The sequence below is a fragment of the Pipistrellus hanaki genome (genome assembly GCF_964339955.1).
Source record: "Pipistrellus hanaki genome assembly, chromosome: 1".
Taxonomy (NCBI): Eukaryota; Metazoa; Chordata; class Mammalia; order Chiroptera; family Vespertilionidae; genus Pipistrellus; species Pipistrellus hanaki.
The window spans coordinates 70,787,258-70,814,715 of NC_140503.1; the positions used below are offsets into that span (position 1 = coordinate 70,787,258).

Consider the following 27,458-nt stretch of genomic DNA (forward strand, 5'->3'; position numbering starts at 1 on the left):
ACTAGTTGCTTTCACATTTCAATATTCAGTTAGGTTTTATTCTCATCAAACTGACTTTGAAAGTGTTCAAAGTCAACTATATATGAATACTACAAGCAAAAACAGAATCTGCAATTAAGACTGTAGGTCTTTTGAGTAAATAAGAATGGACTAGTTGCATTCACATTTCAATATTCAGTTAGGTTTTATTCTCATCAAACTGACTTTGAAAGTGTTCAAAGTCAACTATATATGAATACTACAACAATGGGACAGGTACTGTAAATCTAAAATTTAAACTAAATTTTTTTAAAGCAGACCAGTTTAGGCATGACATGTAAGTTACTGAAATACTTGTTTTGATGTGTAAACTTGTACAAATGGACAAACTACAGAAAAAGCTGTAGAAAAATGTACATCCTTTTAAATGTTATCTCCTTGGATTCAGTGTTTGGAAAGTATAATCAATTTTTATTTCTTAAAGTCATAGCCTGAATCTGGTACTTAAAATTTCCAGGGTATGTTAAATAACTTTGTGGCTCATCTCTAAACAAATCTTTTGCACATGTGTCAAAAGACATAATCTTGACCAGCCAATGTGACTCCATAGTTAAGTATTGACCTATGAACCAGGTCACCGTTCAAAATTCCAGGTTGGGGTATTTGGATTGATTGTAGACTCAATCCCCAGTTGGGGGTCCTGCAGAAGGCAGCCTATCATCACTAATGTTTCTATTCACTGATGTTTCTCTTTTCTCTCCCTCTCCCTTACTCTGAAATCAATAAAAATATTTTTTAAAAGACAAAAACTTAAAAAGAAGCTATTACGATATCTTTCGAAGATATCTCCCAAGATGTTATAAACTAAGTAGCTATCACTCATAAAAAACCACAAAAACACTATTTTAGCTCCTAATTCCAACACTTCGTAATAAATAGTATAGCTAAATTATACTGTACTTTGACAATCCTGAATGGTTTGGATCCCTTCTATAGGGGTAATTCTCGAAGGGAGGTCCAACAACTGGTATCACATGGCACTTATTAGGAATGCAAATGATGGAGCCCACTCCAGTCTGACTTAATTATAAACTCTGGGGCTAGAGAGCCTAGCAATGTTTTAACTAGCCTAGCCGTCTTGCTGATTCTGATGTCAGCTCAAGATTAGGGACTGTGAAGAGTTTAATGAGGAACCACTATTCCCCTAGTTAAGATAAATTCTTTATAAGTAAAATGCCTCATCCTTCCAGTGTACTGACAACAGGTTTGAATGTGTTCCTGATATTATATAAAAAATATCCAAGTATAACTTATAGTAAATACACCAAGGAATTTTAAAAAACAGCCCAATAGTAATCCTTATTCTTTTTAGCGCCCACATTTCCAGTATCTTAGATAACACAAGCAGTTATGCTATATCTAGTCTTTCTGGTTCTCACCAGTCAATTCTCTAGTACAGTGGTCGGCAAACTCATTAGTCAGCAGAACCAAGTATCAACAGTACGATTGAAATTTGAGAGCCAAAAACTGACGTCTGCGCATGAGCCACGAAGTCTCAATCGCACACAGCGCACGTGGTATTTTGTGGAAGAGCCACACTCAAGGGGCCAGAGCCGAATGTGGCTCTGGAGCCGCAGTTTGCCAACCACTGCTCTAGTAAATCTAATTATGTACAAAACCATAATCTTCCCTGATCCCAATGAGAATGAATGAGTATACATATTAAGTATGAGCAAATACAAAGCTGTCCCAAAAGCCCACAACTGAAAAAATTACTTTTTTCAGGCATGGCTCAGTGGCTGAGCATTGACCTATGAACCAGGAGGTTTTTTTATCTGCGTGGATAAAAATAGGTTTTATCCACACAGAATCCCAAAACCTATTATATGGGATTAAAAAATAAAACCTATTTTTTCAGGGCGCAGGCCCAGGTATGGGCTCCATCCCCAGTATGGGGCATGCAGGAGGCAGCCCATCAATGATTCTCATCATTGATGTTTCTATCACTCAATCCCTCCCCCGTCCTCTATTAAATCAATAAAAACTTAGAAAAATTACTTAGAAGACTAAAATACTTTCATTAAAGGCAGTTAACATTAATGATATACAAAAACTGCTTCTAATCGTAAAACTATTTCTGTATCTTTTCAAAACTTCTAGATACAAATGATTAGACTTCAATTTTATTTCTATATGTGTTTAACTAATATTTAAATCATTTAACTCATGTGCCTGACAGATAACAATAGCATTGGGGTGGGGGATGTAAAATCCAGTTCTCATAATTCCTAGGCTAAAATTTCTTCAACTGTTACACTCTCCAGTTAATTAATATCTCACAATTTCACCAGTTAAAATAATCTTTAAGATTTAAATAACTAGCCAAAACCGGTTTGGCACAGTGGATAGAGCGTCGGTCTGCGGACTAAAAGGTCCTAGGTTCGATTCCGGTCAAGGGCATGTACCTTGGTTGTGGGCACATCCCCAGTAGGGGGTGTGCAAGAGGCAACTGGTCTATGTTTCTCTCTCATTGACATTTCTAGCTTTCTATCCCTCTTCCTTCCTCTCTGTGAAAAATCAATAAAAAATGTTTAAAAAAAAGATTTAAATAACTAGCTATTTTGGAGCTTATTCCTTGCTTGTTTCTAACAGGAGCTCCATCCAAAACAAGGTTGGTTGCCTGCTATGTGAAACTCTCTAGAGACCTAATTAAAAATATAAGCAATGTTTAAAGTCTCTACCAAAAGAATAGCAACCATCACCAAGCATTCCTGTGTCATCAGTATAGGAAACAAAAAGGTCAGATCTGCAATTTAGTCACCCTTCTTAAACCCTTCCTCTCTAGCAAATATATAAATGCTCTAAATACCTACGTATTTGAAAAAAATGAATAGTTCAGATATTAATTCTATAGCCAAATCATTCCAGATGAACATTAACTCAAATAATTGTTATCTTGGTACATTTTGATCTAACACATCTAGTGCTCTTCAATTGATTTCAATTCACCAATAACTGTTCTTAAATATTAATTCCTGACATTTATTTGCCAACAATATTTTAGTAGGTAAATGCTTTTTACCTACTAATTTAAGCAATTACCGCCCTTAACTCATTTCTAACAATTCTGCAGTAATAAACTTTAGTTTTAAGCTCATGTATTAAATAATTAGGCTTAAAAAATGATTTTGATTCCTATTACAATGGTGAGGAATCAACAAATGCAAGGGTATCTAGAATAAGAGTACTTTTACTTCCTTACCAAGTAGGTTTCTTAAGGAATAAATTTACCTTGCAGTACTGGTTTACACGATTAACAATTATGAAAATTAAAATCAATTACACATATAAATAGCAATTTTTTTAATCTTGTGTTTAAAGTATTACAGATGTTCCTTTTCCCCTAAATGACCCCTTGTAGCCCGCCTCATCCCCTAAATAGGGATTTCTTGGATAAGACAATGTGGTACTACTTAGAAATATCTTTTTTATAAACTTAGAAATTTTTAATAAAGTTCAGGACCTGGCAATTAGTAGGCTCATTGATACTTGCTTTAAAAAAGTAGTTATGAATTTTGCCAGTTTAGAAGGTCTGGAAGACTAATGCCAGAATATCCTGAAAATTAGACTTTATCATCTTGGAACATTGTATTAGTAAAAAATGCACTCCTAAATATTTCTCCCAAGTGCAGTTTGGGAAGCTCCAGTTACTGCTAGTGGATGCTGTAATTAGGTTCTTGTAACGATTCAAATCCAGTACTGAGTGCCTGTTATCCCTGAAGCTAGATAAAACCACTTGACTTAACCTAGTGGTTAAATTCCTTACTAGTTCCGCTCCTGATTCCCTTTAACCCTGGCAACCAACATTCTTATGCCTCTATTTCTTCCCAAAAGACAGTAATACCTACCTCAAGGAAAATTCCACTAACTTATATTTCAAGTGATTTATAACCTGCAGATAAAAAGTCAGCTTTAATTAGTAGTTAATATATGATTATTCTTTAAAAAAAAAAAAAGAAAATAAATACTCCGTGGTCCATCATTTTCTCAGAGTAAAATATAAGTAATCTATAAAATAATAAAGCTATTGTAATATCTATTATCCTTATGCCCTGCGGCACGCTCCAGAATTGAGAGACACGCGGTAAAATGTCTACCTGGTGGTAATCCTTCCCCCAACCCCGCCCTATTTTTAAATTTAACAAGAGGCACCAGCACTACGCGAACTTCAACGATGTTAACGAGCATCTCGGATCTTCCCTTTCATGATCCCTCTTGGAGACCTCATGGTCGTAAAAAATGAAAGGAAAGCAGCCGTTAGCACAGAAAGAGAAAGGAAAAAGGACACTTCCGCTGCTGATGGTGGCCTAGAGGACACCAGGTTAAATCTACACGAGGGCTGAGGCCTACAAACCTCTCTCCCGCAGAGGACCTCATCCCCCGCTGCTGAAGAGAATAAATGGGGGCCTAGTTAACGAGAGAAGGGTTCCCTCGTCATCTCTCCCACATCCCCTCGCGCTCACCGAGGAACCCAGCGCCTCCCCCTGCTTCTATCTCCTCTACTCACCTGGAGGGAAAAGGGAGAAGAGATTCGATTCTGAATCTCCTACTCCCGGGTTCTACGTAGAGAAGCCGACTACTGTTCGAGGTCAGCAACACGCCTGCGACCGCTCAGCCTTCGTCTCTTCACAAAATGGCCCCCGAGTCTCCTCTGCCGCCGAGGCGAAGGCCTAGCCCCCGCCCCACTACTGAGAATCTTCCTATTGGTTGCGATTTTTCTCGCTCCCGCTTCTAATTAGACAATTCTACCGCTCCTCACAATTCTGTCCAATCACAACAAGCAGTGGGTTGGGCTAAGCGGTAGAATTTCCACATGCGTGAGAGGAACCAGTTTGTAACTGGTTCTTTTTCCTGTCACTCATCTTATGAGTCATGCTTATTGGCCACTGTACCTGAGGAAGAGCCGGGTGGAAACTCGCCTTTGTATCGCGCACTGCTTCACATCCGGGTACCCGGCAGGTCTGATTGGCGGCCGCCCTATCCTATCTCGGCTCCTCGGAGCGCCTAATGGAAGGACCGCCCATATCTTGGAATTCCCGCTGCGCTAGGGCGGGGAGGGAGGGAGGGGTTTCCGCTGGCGGCGGGCTCGGGAACCATCTGCCCTAGCCTCGGGCCTAGGAATAAGGAGAAGCGCCTAGTGAATAAGAAATGAGTTATTTGGGAGCGGGGAGGGAGCAATGAAGAGACAGCCTTGCGGTTTTTCCAACCTCAGATTTTTTCGCAGTTCCAGACTGGAATGTCAGTTCCCTCCTGGAAAATTTCCCTTAGCCTGTCAAGCCCATCCTCAGACAACCCTTTATCTCACCCGGTCCAATTTATTGCTCTCCATTGCAAAAGTAAAGGAAGTCTAAAATACGGGCCTAAATACCCATTGTCTGACCCCATCATCTCACTAATACCCTACACATGCCAACCAAATTGGCCTACCCCATTTGTTTCCCGCTCGCCCATCCTAATCTGGGCCCCAGATTACCCTCATCCTGAAATGGCCTGTCTCCAACCTATTACACTTGATTTTACCCAAAAGGTGGAGAAGCAATCCCGTCTGATCATATTATATCAGTTGTGCAGGCAATGGACCAGCTCTACTAAGAACAGGGGAGATTTCTCTGGGCTGTTAGGGAAAGCGAGGTGCAGAACACTAGATAATGCGATTGTGTGTGTGTGTATATATCGATATATATACGTTTTAAGAGAAATAGGTACATGTGAAGGCAATTTGGTGCATTATTTTGTTTTTTGTATATTTTCCCCTGATGCATCATTTTGAATTAGTTCTGAATTCCAGAGAGATTCATAAAGTACCTATAAGTTACCTGTCAAATAACAAAATGAAAACAATTCAGTAATGAGTTTGATGTCCTTATTCAAGGGAAAACAATGCACAGAGGAGGAATACAGGACCTCACAGGCAGTGAAGCATTCTTGAAGGATTTCAGGCAAGAGCAACTTTTATATAGCATTAGAAATAGCAAAGCAGAAACATGGCATGGTTTTCTGAGGTTATCTGACTTTATAAAGATGAATGAACAAAGAAGAGCCCAGAGTTCTGTGGCCTTTGTAATTGGATGACTGGGTTTCTGTGGAGCAGAGCTTTTACAGAAAACTTCACTTTGCTGAAGTGACACTCCGGCAGGAGCAACTCCATCTTTTTTTAATGTTTTTATTGATTTGAGAGAGAGAGAGAAAGCAAAAGGGAGAAAGTGAGAGAGAAACATCTGTCGGCTGCTTCCCACATGCACCCTGACTGGGATTAAACCATAATCTGGGTGTGTACCCTGAAAGGGAATCAAACAGGAGACTTTTCCATACATCTAACAACGCTCAACCAACTGAGCCATACCAGACAGGCTAGGAACAACTCCATCTTGAACTTGGAAATTTATTTCAACATACATTTGGGGGAGCGAACCTCTTATCTCATTGACCCCCAAGAATGAATGAGAAGGAATAATTTATCTGTTTAAAAGGACTCCTTATGGAGTAATACAGAGATTAAAATAAGCAAATATAAGCACTTATATCAACATGGATAAATCTTGAAATGAACATTGAGTAAAAAAAAGCAAATTACAAAGAGCCTACCTGTCTAGAAATCTCTGGCATCTTCAAAGGAAGAACCCTATAATATTCTCAAAAAGAAAAAAAAAATATTCACTTACCCAATCAGCATTTATTGAACAAATACAATAAGCAAGGCATGGGAGATATTATGAAGATTTATATATAGTCCTTGCCCTCAAGCAACTCGATTTAAGAAAAAAAATGGGCATCTTTTAAAAATGACCGGAAGGTAGTTATTTTGTGTGTGTTTTTTAAATCTATTTTATTGATTTTTTTTTTTTTTTTTTTTTTTTTTTACAGAGAGGAAGGGAGAGGGATAGAGAGTTAGAAACATCAATCAGCTGCCTCCTGCACACCCCCTACTGGAGATGTGCCTGCAACCAAGGTACATGCCCTTGACTGGAATCAAACCTGGGACCTTTCAGTCCGCAGGCTGACCCTCTATCCACTGAGCCAAACCGATTTCGGCTGTAAGGTAGTTTTTAATAGTGTTTAATAAATATAATAGCCTGAGGATACATTAATTGAACTGAGATAAGATAAGAAATCTTCAATGAAAGTATATTTTAGGCTTAGAGAACAGCTTATATACAAAACAAGATAGATAAAACACTATGGTAAATTCAAATTTTTAAATTAATTTAGTAAGGTTGGAATGTATTGTGCATGTAAGGAATTGTAGAAAATGTCTGTCAGTTCTTAAAGAGCCACATTTACACTGCTCTAGAATTTGGACTTTATTCCATGCAATGGGCACTCATTAAAAAGTTGTAAGAAAAGGTAAAAAATAAAAAAAGAACTCATAAGGAGGACCATAAGGGTTAACTGGGCCCAAATTTATAACCAGGGTCTAGTAGCTAGCTGTTGTTTATAGGGGCCTTTCATGCACACTGCATTTCAGGGAAAAGCCACAGACTGGGCTGCCAAGCCTCTGGCACTGTGTTCCTGCCATCTGAGCTGAGCCTTATAAAATAGCTCCTGGCCCTAGCTAGTTTGGCTCAGTGGATAGAGCGTCGGCCTGTGGTCTGAAGGATCCCAGGTTCGATTCCAGTCAAGGGCACATGCCTTGGTTGCAGGCTTGGTTCAACATGCAGGAGGCAGCCAATCAATGATTCCCTCTCATCACTGATGTCTCTGTTTCTCTCGTCCTCTCCTTTCCTCTCTGAAATCAATAGAAATATATTTAAAAAATAAATAGCTCCTGGTATTACATTTGGACCCATGAGACTCAGACCTTCCCATTCCAATTGGAGCTATGCAGTTATACCCTCATTTTCATCTTTACAGACTAATCTGAGCAACTCAATAATTGTCCCTCAGAATGGGCAATTCTCATCCATCACAACAGTGCTATTGAGACCAATCAAATAGTTTGGATTCGGAGTCCTCATTTGCATAGAAATGCCAATTGAACTATGGGCAGGAATTACCCTCTATATAAGCCAGCTTCCCCTGAGTCCAGCAGAGCACACTTTCAGCGGCATTTCCCCTGCGTGGACTGTAACAAGTACTGTAACACCTCAGCTGCTTCACTTGAATAAAGTCTCTCTTCACTGCACCCCACATTTGGGTGTCCTCTTGGCATTGAATTGATGACAGTGAACTTGATTGACAACCTTTTTCAGTTGTGTGCATTTCTCTATTGTTTCAATTTTTTGCCACATGCATGTATGTATTGCTTTAGGCTATTTTATTTATTTCTTTTTAAATACATGTGTTTATTGATTTTATAGAGAGAGAGGGATAGAGAGATAGAAACATCAATGAGAAGGAAATATCCATCAGCCATCTTCCATATGCCCCCTACTGGGGATCAAGCCCATAACCAAGGCATGTGCCCCAACTGGGAATCGAACCAAGGGCCTTTTCGTTCATGGGTCGGTGCTCAACCACTGAGCCACACTGGCCAGATGCTTTAGTCTACTTTAAAGGAAAAATGAAAAGCATGTAAGAAAGAATATACTAAAATATTAATAATGGTTCTCTCCTGGTAGGGAAATTACCAGTACATGTGCTTTTTTGTATGTGTGTTTTTCTTTACTTTTCAAATTGTCAACTTTGAACAAACAATCCAGGGAAAACATACTTAAAATGCTTAAAGCTCAGCTCAATTGCCATATTACAGTTTATTTAAAAGTATCTCATAGGCTGAAACCGGTTTGGCTCAGTGGATAGAGTGTTGCCTACAGACTGAAGGGTCCCAGGTTCGATTCCCTTCAAGGGCATGTGCCTTGGTTGCGGGCACATCCCCGGTGGGGGGTGTGCAAGAGGCAGCTAATAGATGTTTATAACTCTCTATCCCTCTCTCTTTCTCTCTGTAAAAATTCAAATATATATATATATATATATATATATATATATATATATATATATATTTTTTTTTTTTTTTAAAGTATCTCATAGCTGTGGTTAACTTTACACTTAACATTTCTCCCCTCTTGGATGATAAGTTTTTTGATGGCAGACTTTAATTCCTATTCCTCACAGCATTCTCCCTGCTTATTACCTATTTCAGTGTCATGGTGTTTTAAACAGAGTGTAATTTGTATTAATCGTTAACTTTTATTTGTAGGGGAAATTACTATTGTCTCAGAACAGATTGGTAGACTGTCTTTTCCTTATTATATATTTCACTAGAGGCCTGTTGCAGAAAGATTGCTGCTTGCAATAGGGCTTCCTGCTGAGGTCTCTGCCACCCTGCCTGCTTCCCTCCCTTCTCCACCAAAGCTTCACTCCCTTCTGCAGCACTTGGCTTCTTTCTACCCTGTCTTCAGTCTTTACTCTGCATCTGCATATGCAAATTAACTACCATCTTGGTTGGGTTAACTTGCATACTAGCTTCTGATTGGCTGGTATGTGTGGCTTGTGGACATAGTAGAGGTACGGTCAATTTGCATGTTTCTATTTTATTAGATAGGATATAGCACTTACTCAGAAGAACCCAGAAGATGTGAGGTTGACATGTAATTCATGTAATTCTTTTATATATATATATATATATATATATATTATTGATTTTTTACAGAGAGGAAAAGAGAGAGAGAGAAACATTGATGAGAGAGAAACATTGATCAGCCTCCTCCTGCACACCCCCCACTGGGGATGTGCCGGCAACCAAGGCACCTGCCCTTGACCAGAATAGAACCTGGGACCCTTCAGTCCTCAGGCTGACACTCTATCCATGGAGCCAAAGTGGTTAGGGCTAATTCATGTAATTCTTGTCTTAAGTAAACAATAATAAACACCCAAATGTTTTATTATTTATTGTTCTTATAGAATAAAAAGGTCCATAAAATGTTAATAAAAACTACTTTTTATTTTACCAGAAATCAGTTTTACTGCATGATCTTTGTCATTCCCTACTTATTTATGTTTTTAAAAGAACTATTTTATCTAATAAAAGAGTATTATGTAAATTGACCATCACTCTAACACACAAGATGGCTGCCCCCATAGGGACACAAGATGGCCACCACAAGATGGCCAGCAGGGGAGGGCAGTTGTGGGCGATCAGGCCAACAGGGGAGGGTAGTTAGGGATGATCAAGCCTCCAGGGGAGGTCAGTTAGGGGTGACCAGGCTGCAGAGGAGAGAAGTTGGGGGTGGCTGGGCCTGCAGGGGAGAGCAGTTGGGGATGACCAGGCCCAGTGGATAGAGCATCTGCCTGAGGACTTTTGTTTTTTATTAAAGAAGCAATTATCTTTGAAGATATTACTTGCATAATGGATTCCCTATAATCTTCCCTCCTTTTAATTCTCAGCCACCTGACAAAAAGAAGAGAAAGAAAGGAAAAGTAGTAACAGCTGTGATGCCACATATACTTTTAACCCAAGTAATTAGCTGAATATTGTCCTCTATCTATCATCCTATATGCCCTCAGCCTAGCTAGTCATCTACTTTTTTCCATTCAACAAGTCAAATAGAACTTTACTAGTACAATCATCATTGCCTCTCCCCCTCTGCCTCCTTTAGCACCTCAGGATGTCATAAGCATCTTCCACTGGAGTGTTTGAAGGTAATCTCTGATAAATCCAGACAAAACACCTAATTAAAACTTCATATAGTTCTCTAATTTACTCAACACTACTTTATATTTCTTTACACTAATTTGGAGACCTTTCTGAGTGTTTGCAATGAATCTTCTATAGGCAACCATATTCTACCCAGAAAATAACATCATAAAGATATTATAGAAGCAGAAAACCAAGAAGCACAGTGGAAATACCACTTTTGATGAGATTGTCAGCATTGCCCAACAGATGCGGGCGGCACTGATCTTTAGCTAGAGAACTCTCTGGAACCGTAAAAGAGATACTGGGACTGCCCAGTCTGAGGGCTGCAATGTCTATGGCCGCCACCCTCATGACATCATAGGTGGTATCAACAGTGGTACAGTGGAATGTCTGGCTAGTTAAGAACTACAAAGGAAAATGTTTCAATAAAAGATTGACCACCAAAAAAAGATATTACATAATGGTTTGAAGACCTTTACTCATTTACTGCAGCCTATTTATCCCACATTGAGTTTATTCCTCAAACTCACCCTGCAAACTGTTATCCTGTTAATCATCTGAAAGTATTTTGTTGTTGTTTTTGTTGTTGTTGTTAATCCTCACTGGAAGACATTTTTCCATTGATATTTTAGATAGAGTGGAAGGGAGAGGGAGAGACAGAGGGAGAGAAACATCAATTTGTTCTCTCCCATACGCAACCCAACCAAAGCCGGGGATGAAGCCTTCAACCAAGATACGTGCCCTTCACAGGAATCAAACCTGAGACCCTTCAGTCCAGGGGCCGACACTCTATCCACTGAGCCAAACTGCCTAGGGTGAATATATTCCTTTTATTGTGTGATTCCCATACTAAATCCTAAAATAGCTCCCTGTTTCAATCTTCCTTGTTCATTGGTTCACTCACAGCTCTTCCCTGACTGGCTCCTATTACCTATCAATGTTTTCCCCTGAACAAGACCCCATGCTTAGGCAGCCCTGCAGTCCTCACTCCAACAGGCCAGACACATTTATGTTCTCTTTTCCCATAGTCCAAATATTCTCCTTTTTTTTTTTTTAATTTTTTATTTAGGGGCCCAGTGCACAAATTTGTGCACTTTGAAAGGAACTGTGGGACACGAGGCTGTGGTGGGCACAGGGGTGGGTCTTGGCTGTCCTCCACGCCCCTGCCTGGCCCCTCCCTCCCTAGCCCCCACTCTCCTGTCTGCTGGCAGCCCCGCTCCCACTGCCACCTGCTCCCATGCACTGAAGGCGCCAGCCCCAATTGCTCTGCATCACCACAGCACCATCAGTGGGTGTAAGTGGGGCTGGCATTGTCAGTATGTGTGAGTTGCGGCTCCTGCCTCGATAGCCCCTCAGGAGCAGAGGGAGGTGGAGAAGCCCTCAGGAGTGGTCTGGGCTGACACTGGGCACCAGCAGTGGGTGCGAGTGGGACTGGTGCTGGCATCAGGTGCAAGCACTTGGCAGGACCTCAGGGCAAAGGAGCAAAGAATTTTCAGTAACCACCAGAGGTTGGCCTGGATGACAGCGACCGGTGCCCCACCTTGATCTGGTGCCCCTGCTCACCTGCTCCACCATCCCACCATGGCCAATGCCTGCCATGTTCCACACTCTGCCTCCTGCTGCCAACACTGGCCATGTTCTGCGCATGCCCCTGATGGTCAGCACACATTATAGTGATCGGTTGTTCGTTGTTTAGTTGTTCTGCCTTTCAGTCTATTTGCATGTTAGGATTTTTATAGAGAGAGATTTTTATTTATTTTATTTTTTTAGAGAGAGGGAGAAAGAGAGAGAAACATGGATTTATTGTGCCACTCATTTATACATTGATTGGTTGCTTGTTGTTTGTGCCCTGACCAGGAATTGAGCCCACACCTTTGCGTATGGGCTCCAACAATCTTTTTTTTAATATTTTTTATTGATTTTTTTTATTTTTTTTATTTTTTTATTTTTTTATTTTTTACAGAGAGGAAGAGAGAGGGATAGAGAGTTAGAAACATCAATGAGAGAGACACATTGATCAGCTGCCTCTGGCATACCCCCCACCGGGAATATGCCCACAACCAAGGTACATGTCCTTGACCGGAATCAAACCCGGGACCCTTCAGTCCGCAGGCCGACACTCTATCCACTGAGCCAAACTGGTTTCAGCCCAACAATCTCTTAAAACCCAAGATTGGTTGCCTCCCACACATGCCTTGACTGGGGCCAGGTATTGAACTTGCAACCTAGTTACATGCTCTTCACCAAGAGTGCAACCCATGACCTTTCAGTGCTTGGGCTGATGCTCTAGACACTGAGCCACACCAGCCAAATGACCAAAACTCTTAACTTAAAAATGAAAATACAAACAAGTAAAAAAAATTTACCCACAAAGCTTGAAAAATATTAGAATGATTTTTAAAATATCAGAATCGCCCAGCTGGCGTGGCTCAATAATTGAGCGTTGACCTATGAGCCAGGAGGTTGCTGGTTCAACTCCCAGTCAGGGCACATGTCTGGGTTGTGGGCTTGATTTCCAGTGTGAAGTGTGCAGGAGACAGCTGATCAGTGATTCTCTCTCATCCTTGATGTTTCTGTCTCTCTCTCCCTTTCCCTTCCTCTCTGAAATCAATAACAATATATATATATTTAAAAATCAGAATCATGACATCCATTTAGTGGTTTTGAGGTTAAGTCATATATATATATTTTTAAAGCCTCACCCAAGGACATGTTTTTCATTGATTCTAGAGAGAGGAAAGAAGAGAGGGAGAGAGAGAGAGACCTGGTTCATGGGTTCACACTCAACCACTGAGCCACACTTTCTCTTATAATTTGAGTCTTACCTCTGAATTCTTTCCTAACCAGAATGCAAGTACCAAGGTTGCTGAACCAATGTCCAGTCTATCCCTACTAGTCTAACACCTGGTGTCATTCTTCCCACCAACATTCTTATACATATGTATGTAATGAATTTAGTTATCATTTCTTGCTAATCTTTCTCCTACCTATCTAATTATTAGACCAGCAAAAAGAACCTTGAAGGAAGAGGAAATTTTGTTCCTCCCACACAGTGCATTGAGATTTATATAATACTAGAGGCCCAGAGCACAAAATTCATCCGGAAGAGGGGGTGCTGGTGGTGGTGGTGGTGTCTCTTAGGCCAGCCTGCAACCTCTCCAATCTGGGACCCCTAGAGGGATGTCTGACTGCGTTTAGGCCTGATCCCACCAGGATTGGGTCTAAATGGGCAGTCAGACATCCCTCTCACAATCCAGGACTGCTGGCTCCCAACTGTTCTCCTGCTTGCCTTCCTGATTGCCCCTAACCACTTCTGCCTGCCAGCCTGATCACCCCCTAATCACTGCCCTGACAGCCTGATTGATGTCTAACTGCTCCCCTGTCAGCCTGTTTGCCCCTAACTTCCCTCCTCTGCTGACCTGGTCACTCCTAACTGCCCTCCCCTGCAGGGTTGATAGCCTCCTACTGCCCTCCTTTGCAGGCCTGGTGCTTCCCTGCTGGCCATCTTGTGGTGGCCATCTTGTGTCCACATGGGGGCAGCCATCTTTGATCACATGGGGGCAGCTATTGTGGGTTGGAGTGATGGTCAATCTGAATATTTCTCTTTTATTAGATAGGACTAGTGGCTTGGTGCACAAAATGTGTGCACAGGGAAGTGTCCCTTAGCCTGGCCTGCACCCTCTCCAATCCAGAACCCCTCTTGCAATCCTGGAACACTAGCTGCTAACTGCTCACCTGCCTTCCTGCCTGATTGCCCCTAACCACTCTGCCTGCTTGCCTGCTCGCTCCCACTGGCCTGCTCACCCTAACTGCCCCCCCTGCCAGCCTGATCACCCCCAACTGCCCTCCCCTCCTGGCCTGATCACCCCTAACTGCCTCTTCCTCGGTCCCGCCACCATGGCTTTGTCCTGAAGGACTCCAGAAGGTCTCCCAGAAGGTCTCCTGGTCTAATTAGCATATTACCATTTTATTAGTATAGATAGGCTCCAGCCATTTCAAAGAGATATTGTAAAAATTAGTTACTAAATCTTCCTATCTTTCTAATTCCTCAAATTCTCTTCCCCTTTCTTACTGTGTATGAAAAAGGGGCCACATACTAAATCTGACAAGCTTAAAGGAGGCCTGCCTTGCAGAGACCTATGATGGTCTGAACATAAAAATTCCTAACTAAGAGCAGTCATGGCAGGTAGTCACGTCCTGGGTGGATATCTCCCGTGACAAATATCTGAGCTGCCTATTGTCTTTTTTGCATCTGTGAGAACATTCCTTTGAAATGTCAGTGATCTCCTTTTCAAACCCTCAGGGCTCACGCTCCTGTCAGAACACGAGACCACAGAAACCCTCGCTGTTATCTTATTTTCCCTCATACCATCTTTCTGTGCTGTAAATGTTATTGTTAAGTACCCCGTATCCACCAATGTAAAGGAAATATGTATCTATTCATTTTCCTTTTTATCCAATCTCAGAGACCCCCACACATCTTCCTCTTTGATTCTGATGTGTAAAATACATGGTAAAACTGCCATTTGCTGAAAAAATCTGTTGAGATTTTGCTTCCAAGCAATTGTAGTCAGTTTGGATCAAATAAACTCATAAAAATTCTTACAGGTTTGGACATTTCTTATGTTGACACTACTAAATGTTTTTCTCCATCTTTTCCTTTAACTCTTAGTTCCTCTTTTAATTTTCATCCAGCAATGACCTAAATCTGGCTTCCTATAGGGTAAGCCTTCTTTAACACACTTACCATCTGTTCTCCTTCTGGCTCTGAAGCAGATTTTATCCTGCAGTAATTTTTATTATACTAATCTTTGTACAGTTTACAAAGTGCTTTTCAGTTTACATTTCATAATTAGTACTTATTTCACTATTACAAGTATTACATTTCATAATTAGTACTTATTTTACTATTATGGAAGAAATGGACCTTTTAAGCAAATATCTAAATGTTATAAAAATACTATGTAAACTGGCCCAGATCCTTTCAAATATGAAATTACATTTCATTTAGTAATTACCTTTCACGTGAGGGATCATTATACAATTTACTCAAGGATATTTTTATATACAATTTTGAAGACCTGTCTTAATGTCTGTGAAATATTTCCAATATTGTAACTCTTATCTTTGTTACTACGTGTTCCACAACTCCACCCCTGACTACTGACTTTTTGTCATCTCAATGCACATTCAGTTACCTAAAACCTCAGAACTCACTCACTTGCTCACTACCTCATGTCCAAAGGACCCTGACTACATTCCCTTCTGGCATAGCAGAGGGTCAAGGCATAGCAGAGGGTCAAAGCATGGTAAATTTTGGGAAATGTAAAGAAATGTAGAATTAGGGACAATAAGGTAAACTGCATGCTAGCACGCATTTCACTAGGCAGATTCAAGCATTGAGGAGATACCATTAAAGTCCCTTTTATTCTATTGAGTCCTATAAAGCAAGAGAAAGCCTTATTAAGCTTCTGTGAGTAAAGGCTTCCAACAACAGAATCAAGTATCAATTTTCAAATTTAAAATTTTTTATAATACATTAATAGAAAGGTTTTTTATTTTTTATTGGATTTATTGGGGTGATATTGGTTAATAAATTTATATAGGGTTCAAGTGTACAATTCTATGGTACATCATCTGTATATTGTATTGTATGTTCACCACCTAAGGTCAAGTCTCCTTCCTTCACCATTTATCCTATCTTTGCCCTCTTCTAGTACCCTGTTTCAAATTTAAATTTAAACCAAATAAAATTGGGGACAAAAATGTCCAAAAAGTGGTCTGGCCTGTGGGGTTCAGTTGGTTGGGCTTCCTCCCATGCACCAAAGGGTCACCAGTTTGATTCCAGTTCAGGGCACATTCCCAGGTTTCCTGCTTGATCCCCGGCAGGGCACATGTGCAGGAAAAAACTGCTCCATGTATCCTTGTCACATCAATGTTTCTTTCCCTCTCCCTTCCTCTCTCTTTATTTTTTGTTATTAATATTTTTAATATATATGTATTTATTTCAGAGAGGGAAGGAGAGGAAGAGAAAGATAAAAACATCAATGATGAGAGAGAATCATTGATTGGCTGCTCCCATACACCCCCACATTGGGGATAGAGCTTGAAACCAGGGCATATGCCCTGACCTGGAATTAAACAGTGACCTCCTGGTTCATAAGTTAACACTAAACCACTGAGCCATGCTGGCCGGGCCCCTTCCATTACTTTTTAAAAATATATACTAAATATATATATATATATATATATATATATATATATATATATATATGTGTGTGTGTGTGTGTGTGTGTGTGTGTGTGTATATATGTATATATATATATATATATATATATATATATATATATATATATATATATTTTTTTTTTTTTACAGAAAGGAAGGGAGAGGGATTGAGAGTTAGAAACATCAATAAGAGAGAAACATCGATCAGCTGCTTCCTGCACACCTCCTACCGGGGATGTGCCGGCAACCAAGGTACATGTCCTTGACCAGAATCGAACCTGGGACCTTTTAGTCCACAGGCTGATGCTCTATCCACTGAACCAAACCAGTCAGGGCAAAAAATATACTTTAATGATTACAGAGAGGAATAGAGAGATAGAAACATCAGTGGTAGAGATCCAGCCTGAAACCTTGGTGTGTGCCCTTGACTGGAATCAAACCTGGGAACTTTCAGGCTGCAGGCTGATGCTCTATCCACTGAGCCAAACTGGCAAAGGCTTCAAATGCTTTTTTAATCCAAAAAATGTTATATCTCCAACTCCTTATTGATGACCGAAATTCCTATAACATGGAACAAAGTCTACATTCCACATTCAGAAGTTGTGGGGGAAGGGAACATTCTCCTCCTTCCCACATTGGTTCTTATGGCTAGTTGAATAATTAAAATGACAGGAGAAAAACATGTATTAATATATACACACAGGAAATTCACATAAGCATGAAAATTCTCAAACAGTAAGGCAGAATAAGGTGTGTGTGTCATTCTGGATTAAGGAGAAGGAGACAACAGTCTGGGACTTGAAAGTGAAATAAGGCAATTCACTGTGAGTTGGAAAGAGTTAATGTTTAGTAAACAAATGTTTGCTGGGCCATCTAGAGACAATGGGTCAGAGAGAGGACTTTGGTCCAAGGGGCCTGCTGGGTTCCTCCCATCTACCACACCAGTTCGTGTTGTACTGTGGTCATCTATGTGGCAGTTCTTCTGGGACAGGCCTTCTATCTCCAATGCTTTTTAGATATTTTGGGAAAAGGTCAGTGATTCTTCCTGAGTCTTCTGTTAAGTTTTCTTCTTTTCACTGGGTAATTTCTATACTTTCTAATAATCTCCTCCAATTTACTTTATTTTATTATTTGATAGGATATAGGGAAATCATACAAGGCCCAGTAAATATTTTCTTACCCTCCTGGGAACCCCTGCCTTTCATGCCAGTAATCAGAATGGGAGCTTTCCCAGTGCACACAATGAGTGCTTAAAAGATAGAGTTTTATGTAAGAAATGAGACCATATTCCACTTAGTGTATAATATGAATGAAATGACTAGCCATGCAGGATTTTAAAGAACTTCTTATTTTCAAAGATCAGTTCCTGTTGTTGCATAATTACATCCCAGTGTTTGGTTTGGAAACTATGGTCACAGTTCAGTAGAAGATATATTGATACCTTACACTCTTTTCCTTGAAAGGGTTCTGGCACATTGATCCCGCTAGTGGAGCATGGTTTGTTCTCTTCTAAGAGGTCTCAGGGCTCCAGAAAAATCTCCCCCTGTTGTTACCCTTCAGGGAGAGATTTAAAGGTCATCCTACTAACACCAACAAATTTCTATTAAGCTCAAAAGAAACAGATGTTTTCAGCTTTAGTTTTAGTTGAGAAATTGGTGTATTAAGAATTCTTTTAGGTGCTCCTTCTCCAACTGCAATATGCATAGAGAGAAAGCATAGCCTTCAAGCTCTGCTCTGCAAGGAGTTAACATCTTAAGAGCTAAACAGAACTGTATTAACTCCTCTCTTAATAAGCCAGGCAGACAAGAGGATTCTAGAGGACACCACAAAAGTCCGAGAAAAGAATTAGAGCAGACTCTCTGGAGGAAGCAAAAACTGTAAGTTTATATCTAATACATATTTATGATCTCCTATTTCTTTCCATTGGGTGTTTTTGAGAATAGTGAAATAATTTATTCTTTTTTATTTTTATTTTTTATTGTCCCACCAGTCTCCCAGGCATTAGGCACAGCATCATTAGGTCACCTTTAATCCTGTCGCCCTCTTTATTCCATCCTACATCCAACTAATTGTCAAGTCTTTTGATTCTCCTTCCTTGGGGTCTTTGTGATTCATCACACTCAGCCACCCTCACCCCACCCCACTACTCCTGCTATTTCAAAGCTTCTTGCCAGAACCATGGCAATATCTACCCTCTTAACACTCCTCCTCTCTGCCAGTCTTTTTAACTAACAGCAGTTGAACCTTCCTAAAGCTCTTTTACTGCTCTTACTTTAATGCTCTTTTGCTCAAAATATATAAATTGCTGGCCATGTTGACAGAATGAATAGAACACCTCTATTTTAAATGCAAGGTCTTCCAAAATATGCACTTAAATTCTCACAACTCTTTCTTAAACTCGTCATGGCTACCTGCTATTGTGCAAGACCATTCTGCTCTTTGTCCATCTCTGATTCTATTCAAACTGTCCTCTGTATGGAACCCGCCAAAACCCCTCCTAGACTCCAACAACCCCCTCTCCATAATGCTTTATCTGAGCCTTCAAGTGAATGTGAGTCTCAGTCTTTCTTTCCTCTCTCACTTTGTTTTGTTTTTCTCTGATTGACTGTATATATTTTACCTCACAGTTAAATAGTGTTTTTCTCACTGCCCCTCCCCCCCCCTTTTTTATAAATCCTCACCTGAGGATATTTCCCCCCCATTAATTTCTAGAAACAGTGGAAGGGAGAGAGGAGGAAGAGAGAGACCCACATCATTGGTCTCTCACACACATCCCTACTGGGGCTGGGGGACCTGCAACAAAGGTACATGCTCTTGACTAGGAATCAAATCAGCGACCCTTCAGTATGCAGGTCAATGCTCTAACCACCAAGACAAACCGGCCAGGGCTCATTTTTCCTCCTAATCATTCACTTCCTGAGAGCAAGGGCTCTATTTGTCTGTTAGTAGCAACTGAACAAAATGGACACACAATAGTATTTGTCAAATTAAGTTCAATCCAAATTCCAGGAGCTCCCACCATCCTTTACGAGCATTCGTACAATTCAATTATGGAAGCTACATTTTCCTTCACAATCTTTCTTCGGCTCTGTTCCAAGTATCTTTCTCAGTGCTTGCTTCTCATTTGCCTCTGTCCTCTTACATAAAATCAGCTCCTCCTAGGTTCCCTAACTCACTGAAAACTATTCTCTTCGAGGATCTCTTCATAATTTGTCACCTCCTCCCCCAAACCTTCAACTCAACTGCAGTCCCCCTTTCAGAGACTTGAATATTGATTGGAACTGTTAAAGTTAATTCCTTAGACAGGAAATCTTAAATCTCTAATCCACATTAAATTGAAATGTTAAAACCCTTCTCCTGTATATTGCCTACTTATCCCTTGAATTTTTAAAGGATAGGAATATATTGTATATATATTTATATATATTTTATTGATTTTTCACAGAGAGGAAGAGAGAGGGATAGAGAGTCAGAAACATCGATGAGAGAATCATCGATCAGCTGCCTCTTGCACAGCCCCCACTGGGGACGTGCCCGCAATCAAGGTACATGGCTCTTGCCCGGAATCGAACCCAGGACCTTTCAGTCCGCAGGCCGACGCTCTAAGGATAGGAATATTTTTGCAGCATTATTTCCTATACCTATTAAAATGTTACTGCCCTAGCTGGTTTGGCTCAGTGGATAGAGCATGAGCCTGCAAACTGAAGGGTTCCAAGTTAGGGCTCGGTCCCCAGTGGGGGGGCATGCAGGAGACAGCCAAGCAATGATTCTCTCTCATCATTGACGTTTTTATCTCTCTCCTCCCTTCCTCTCTGAAATCAATAAAAATGTATTTTTTAAAAATGCTACTGATATTCCTTTGACATTCCCTTAAGCATATTTGTCACCTGCTTTTTGAAATTTTTTTCCTCCTTCTCTCTCCTACTCAGATCTGTGATACCTTTATGGCTCTCATCTCACTGGGTTCTCAAAAGGTGAGGGGGTTAAAACAAAATGTTGTAAAAATCACTAAAACCAATTATAAAAAGAAAAACAGCGATTGTCACAATACAATGTTGTAATACCACACCTGCTGAAAAATTATTATATGTCTGCAGACAGCAGGTACTGTGTTAGGCAATATACATACAAAGATATTCTCCAAAGAGTTTATAGCCTTGTCCAGCCAGCATGGCTCAGTGTTCAATTCCAGTCAGGGTACATGCCCAGGTTTTAGGCTTGGTCCCCAGTGTGGGGCACGTAGAAGGCAGCTGATCAATAATTCTCTCTCATCATTTTTAAAAAAATATTTTTATTTTTTTAATATTTATTTATTTATTTATTTATTTTGAGGAAGGAAGAGGGATAGAGAATTAGAAACATCGATGAGAGAGAAACATCAATCAGCTGCCTCCTGCACACTGCCCACTGGGGATGTGCCCACAACCAAGGTACATGCCCTTAACTGGAATCCAACCTGGGCTCTTTCAGTCTGCAGGCCAATGCTCTATCCACTGAACCAAACCAATCAGGGCTCTCTTTCATCATTTCTGTTTCTGTCTCTCTCCCTCTCCCTTCCTCTCTGATATAAATAAATAAAATAATTATTATATATATCATGACCTCCTGGTTCATAGGTTGATGCTCAACCACTGAGCCATTCCAACTGGGTGGGAATTCTTTAAAAAAAAAAATTAATTTGAAAGAGAGAGAAACATCAATTTGTTGTTCCACTTACAGATGTATTCATTGGTTGATTCCTATTCGTGTGTCCTAACTGGGGATTGAACCCAAAACTTTGATGTATGGGGATAACACTCCAACCAACTATGCTATCTGTCCAGGACTGCAAGGGAATTCTTTTTTTTTTTTTTTTTTTTTATTAAATTATTATCTGTGTACATATTTTAACATTGACCCCCCCTCCCATACATACCTTCCCTCCCCAGAGTTTTGTGTCCATTGGTTGTACTTATATGCATGTATACAAGTCCTTCAATTTATCTCTTATCTCCCCCAGATCTCCCAACTCTCCCCACTGTAATTTTACAGTCTGCTTATTGCTTTACTGTCTTTATATCTGACTTTTGGTTTGTCGGTTTATAATGATCTTTAATATCCATAAATGAGTGAGGCCATGTAGTATTTCTCTTTCATTGACTGGCTTATTTCACTCAGCATGATGTTCTCTAGTTCTATCCAGGTTGCTGCAAATGATGAGAATTCCTTCTTTTTTATGGCAGCATAGTATTCCATTGTGTAGATGTACCAAAGTTTTTTGATCCAATCATCTGCTGACGGGCACCTAGGCTGTTTCCAGATTCTAGCTATTGTATTGTAGATTGTGCTGCTATGAACATAGGGGTGCGTATATCCTTTCTGATTGGTGTTTCTAGTTTCTTGGGATATATTCCTAGAAGTGGGATTACTGGGTCAAATGGGAGTTCCATTTTCAGTTTTTTGAGGAAACTCCACGCTGTTCTCCACAGTGGTTGCACCAGTCTGCATTCCCACCAGCAGCAGTGCACAAGGGTTCCTTTTTATCTGCAACCTCGCCAACACTTGTCGTTTGTTGATTTGTTGATGTTGGCCATTCTGACAGGTGTGAGATGGTACCGTATTGTTGTTTTGATTTGATCTCTCGGATAATTAGTGACTTTGAGCATGTTTTCATGTGCCTTTTGGCCTTCCTTCTGTCTTCTTTTGAAAATATTCTATTTAGCCGAAACCGGTTTGGCTCAGTGGTAGAGCGTCGGTCTGCGGACTGAGAGGTCCCAGGTTCGATTCCGGTCAAGGGCATGTACATTGGTTGCGGGCACATCCCCTGTGGGGGGTGTGCAAGAGGCAGCTGGTCGATGTTTCTCTGTCATCGACGTTTCTAGCTCTCTATCCCTCTCTCCTCCTCTCTGTAAAAAATCAATAAAATATATTTTAAAAAAAATATTCTATTTAGGTCAAGGGAATTCTTTTAGTCTTTCATTCCACTGAGTTTAAATGATAAATAAAGCCTCCTTCCTTATATTGTATTTTCTTCTTTTTTCCTGAGAGATTAAATCTGGCCGTTTCATTGGATTTAGGGTGTTTCTTCGTCACTCCTTCACTGTCAGTCTCTCCTGGGTTTTCTTTTCTGACATTCTTTATAAACGCCCTTTCATTTTTAGAGCTTCTTTGATTTCAGTGTAACTGCTACTGTTCAGTTGCTCCACAGCGGTATACAGCTTTGATGGTGTATTTTTAAATGGTCATAACCAAAGCCATCTTCTCTGGGCCCAGACATTAAAGAACTACAGCATTTCTTCTTCCACTACAGCTCCATTTTAAAAATATATATATATTATTGATTTTTTTACAGAGAGGAAGGGAGAGGGATAGAGAGCGAGAAACATCAATGAGAGAAAAACATTGATCAGCTGCCTCCTGCACACCCTCTACTGGGGATGTGCCCGAGACCAAGGTACATGCCCTGGACCAGAATGGAATCTGGGACACTTCAATCCATAGGCCAATGCTCTATCCACTGAGCCAAACCAGTTAGGGCTACTGCTCCGTTTTTGCAAATGGCTTTTGATCCAGAGGGCCAGGCTGTGACGCAGTTACCTCTTCTTTCTCTTTCATATTACTTCTCCACAGAAGGAGGCTGGGAAGACAGGGTAATTTAGCAAAACCACAAACGTGATCTTAAGTATGAGATACCTTTTAAAACAAAATTGTTTCTTTGGTTGCTTCAATTCTGTTTTAATCCTAGGATTGTTGACTAACATGTGAAAGCACATAAACTTTTGGGTGATTGCTTAGCTTCCTTAAAATAAACATGCTATGAAATCGGTATAGACCCATTTAAAATTATGTAACTGGGAAGAGGTTCTCTGTTTACTGTGGTTTTAAAAAAATGAAACATTGCAGAACAGAATGTGAATGACACAATTCAAGTTAAATTGTCTGGAATGTAGATCAATAAAATGTTAATGTTGCCCTGACTAGTTCGGCTCAGTGGATAGAGCGTTGGCCTGTGGACTGAATGGTCCCAGGTTCGATTCCAGTCAAGGGCACATGCCTTGGTTGAGGGCTCAATTCCCATTAGGGGGCATGCAAGAGATAGGCAGTCAATGATTCTCATAGTTGATATTTCTATCTCTCGCTTCCTCTCTGAAATCAATATATATATATATATATATATATATATATATATATATATATATATATATATATTTTTTTTTTTTTTTTTTAAAGGCTATGATAGCCCTAGCCAGTTTGGTTCAGTGGATAGAGCAGATTCTGGTCAAGGGCATGTACCTTGGTTGCAAGCACATAACCAATAGGAAGTATGTAGGAGGCAGCTGATCAATGTTTCTGACTAACCCTCTCTGAAAAAAAGAGAGGGATAGAGAGTCAGAAACATTGATCAGCTGCCTCCTACATACTTCCTAATTTATTTATTTTTTTCAGAGAGGGATAGAGAGTCAGAAACATTGATCAGCTGCCTCCTACATACTTCCTACTGGTTATGTATATGTATGTGTATATATATATATATATATATGATTTTTTTACAGAGAGGAAAAGGAGAGGGAGAGAGAGATAGAAACATCAGTGATGATGAGAGAGGATCACTGATTGGCTGCCTCCAGCAATCCCCCTACTGGGGATAGAGTCCACAACCTGGGCATGTGCCCCTGACCAGAATCGAACCTGAGCCCCTTGAGTTTGCAGGCCAATGCTCTATCCACTGAGCCAAACTGGTTATAGCAAAAATACATTTTATTATTTTTTTACAGAGAGCAAAAATATATTTTATTGATTTTTGGCTCTATCCATTGAGCCAAACTATTTATTTTTTAAAAAGGCTCTGATGTGTAAAATACTAACATGAAAGTGTTGAGAAATTCCTGCTACAACTTAAGACTTAAGTGCAACCTACAGAAGCATGTAATTTGCTGGGCTTTTGTTTTTTAATTTCAGTGTTCTCTGGAATCACTTACAGCTTGAGAACTGATATGACATCACACCTCCTGGTGGAAAATACATTAAAGAACTTGTCAGGGACATAGATTTGATATCTCCAATGATACCAGCATCGAAAGGTAAATGCAATGCCTGAGAATGGATGCTTTTTACTTATTACTTACTTATTTTAATCCTCATCTGAGGATATATTTTGTATTGATTTTAGATAGAGAGGCATGAGTGGGGGAGAGAGAATGAGAGACGGGTGTGTGTGTGTGTGTGTGTGAGAGAGAGAGAGAGAAGCATTGTCACCTAGCTGGTATGGCTAATAATTGAGTGTCAACCCATGAACCAGGATGTCACAGTTCGATTCCCAGTCATGGCACATGCTTGGGTTTTGGGCTGGATCTCCAGTTGGGGGTGAGCAGGAGGCAGCTGATTGATGATTTTCTCTCATTATTGATGTTTCTATCTTTCTTTCCTGCTGTACTTGTCATCATTTCCAAAGGATAGATTAGAGAGGTGATGATAGTGGTGCCTAAAGTGGTTCTGAGACTAAAGGTCTGAGCTCTCTTTCTTCCAGAGAAGGAGCTGTATTTTGAGCTCTGTGCTTTTAGAATAATTCCCTTAAGATCAGAGCCAACCCTGGGCCAGTGAACACTCACACACTGAAGAGCATGCTCTGGTTTCCTCTGATTAGACCCAGCAGAGGCTCTGTTCAGGAGGCAGTTTGGGGCAGTTTTTCCAGACCACACAAACAAATGAGAGGACGCTTGCTAATTAAGAAAGGTTTCTATCCTTTTCCTTATGAGAGATTTAAGGATGGTTGTGGCCACAATCCCTGTCTAGGTCCAAATTATCTAATAAGGAGAAAAAATAGAATAATAAATGGAAAATTAAATGGTTTAACAGCCCGATCTGATATTTCTTAAGAGAATGTACTTTCTAGACAGAAAGTTGAGTCATACCTCATGCTCGAATGATATGGAATGATATTCCTTACTCAGGAGTGACATGGAATAATAAAGAGATCCATTAGTATACATTTCATAAACTTCATTTCCTCTAAAGTACTTGACCTAAGATAGATTTAAGCCCTCCGGACAGAATGTGATGAAAGACCTGATGGGTTTTTTAAATGGCATGTAAAAATAATCTCCATTTACCCTCTCCTGGGACTTTAGGTAAGAATATTAAAATTCAACCACCTTTGAGCAAAATGAGCCAGGAAGAAACAGAGGACAGTTTGTTTCGTCTTCGTGAAGAACACATGTTGTTAAAGAAGCTTTCTTGGAAGCAACATGATGAGATCAAAAGGTACCTCGAGTTCTCCTTAAGTCTTTAAAAGCTGTATCTACACCGGGCCTGCATGACACTAAACCGAAAAGAATTCATTTTCCTGAGTTGTCTATACCAGAAAATAATTCAAATGTCAAAAATGGTTAACTCCAAAAACAATATTTGGAAGCAAAGGGCACAGGCAGGCCTGAGGGATCCCCAACTCTGCCCCCATAGCACAAATTTAAATTTCAAATTTAAAAATAAATATACACACAAGTATATTGAGGAATGTTCAAACATTTTTGTTAAGAGGAGTGGGTGATCACTGCAACAGAATGGACAAAGATGCAACCACTATGTCCCTGCCCTCAAAGTGTTACAGTGTTTTGGGGACTGAAAATATTTTTTAACATATTTTTATTGATTTCAGAGAGGAAAGGCAAGAGAGAGATAGAAATATCAATGATGAGAGAGAATCATCAATTGGCTGCCTCCTGCATGCCCCACACTGGGGATCAAGCCCACAACCTGGGCATGTGCCCTGACCAGGAATCGAACCACAACCTCCTGGTTAATAGGGCAAAGCCCAACCACTGAGTCACCCTGACCAGGCAAATATATATATATGTATGTATGTATGTATATATGTATGTATATATGTATATATATATATCTTTTAGAAAATAAAAATTTTAAGCGTAAATAATGGACTACAGTAGATAAATTTATATCACAGATTGTCCTAGCCGGTTTTGCTCAGTGGATAGAGCGTCAGCCTGCAGACCAAAGTTGTCCTGGGTTCAATTCCGGCCAAGGGCATATGCCTTGGTTGCAGGCTCCACCCTAGCCCAGGCCCTGGTCAGGGCTGGTGTAGGAGGCAACCAGTCGATGTGTTTCTCTCATGTCAATGTTTCTTTCAATCTTTCCCTCTCTCTAAAAACCAATGGAAAAATATCCTCGAGTGAGGATTAACAACAACAACAAAAAATTAATATCACAGATCAATTCAGATTATTTGCTACCAAACAAACTGTAGAAATAGAAGTCACAGGCCACCCACTCTATTTTTGCCCCTAGGATGAGGACAGCCTTGCTGCGGTTGACAGCTGCAGGCCGGGACCGGAGGGCAGAGGTGGCCACCCCGGAGCAGCTGTCAGAGCCGGCCAGGCAGAGGCGGGATGCGGGGCAGCAGCAGCATCCCTTTAAGCACCAGCGCCCCCTGATGCAGGGGCCCCAACAGCAGTTCCAGCGCCGGGGCGCCCCCGGATCCCACCGCACGCAGCCCCGGGTGCTTGCGGGACAAAGACAGCTCCACAGCGCGGGCGCCCAGGCGCGGGAGAAGGCCCGGCGCGGTGAGGCTCAGGGCCGGCCCCAGGGCCTGCAGCACCGGGCAAGGCCGGGTGGCCAGCCA

The 27,458-nt window shown here is 40.6% G+C and overlaps 2 protein-coding genes across 45 annotated transcripts in view; one reads left to right on the forward strand and one right to left on the reverse strand.

The window, feature by feature from the left end:
• HNRNPC (heterogeneous nuclear ribonucleoprotein C) overlaps positions 1-4,717 on the reverse strand; it is a 50,026-nt gene extending 45,309 nt beyond the window's left edge. For 14 of the 44 annotated variants that reach the window (XM_084863237.1, XM_084863224.1, XM_084863220.1 and 11 more), the window contains exon 1: positions 4,547-4,701. The gene's annotated coding sequence lies outside the window, so the exon portion shown is untranslated. Of the gene's footprint in view, positions 1-3,887; positions 3,932-4,546 lie in introns of all 44 variants that reach the window. The other 30 variants (XM_084863234.1, XM_084863227.1, XM_084863209.1 and 27 more) reach the window with 11 other exon arrangements.
• A 14,529-nt stretch (positions 4,718-19,246) lies between these two features.
• The window catches only part of RPGRIP1 (RPGR interacting protein 1), a gene marked incomplete at its 5' end in the record, with an annotated part of 59,496 nt that continues 51,284 nt past the window's right edge, over positions 19,247-27,458 (forward strand). The window contains 3 exons of the mRNA XM_084864710.1: positions 19,247-19,394; positions 25,951-26,083; positions 27,125-27,399. Coding sequence (XP_084720836.1) covers positions 19,247-19,394; positions 25,951-26,083; positions 27,125-27,399 — 556 coding nt within the window. The remainder of the gene's footprint in view (positions 19,395-25,950; positions 26,084-27,124; positions 27,400-27,458) is intronic.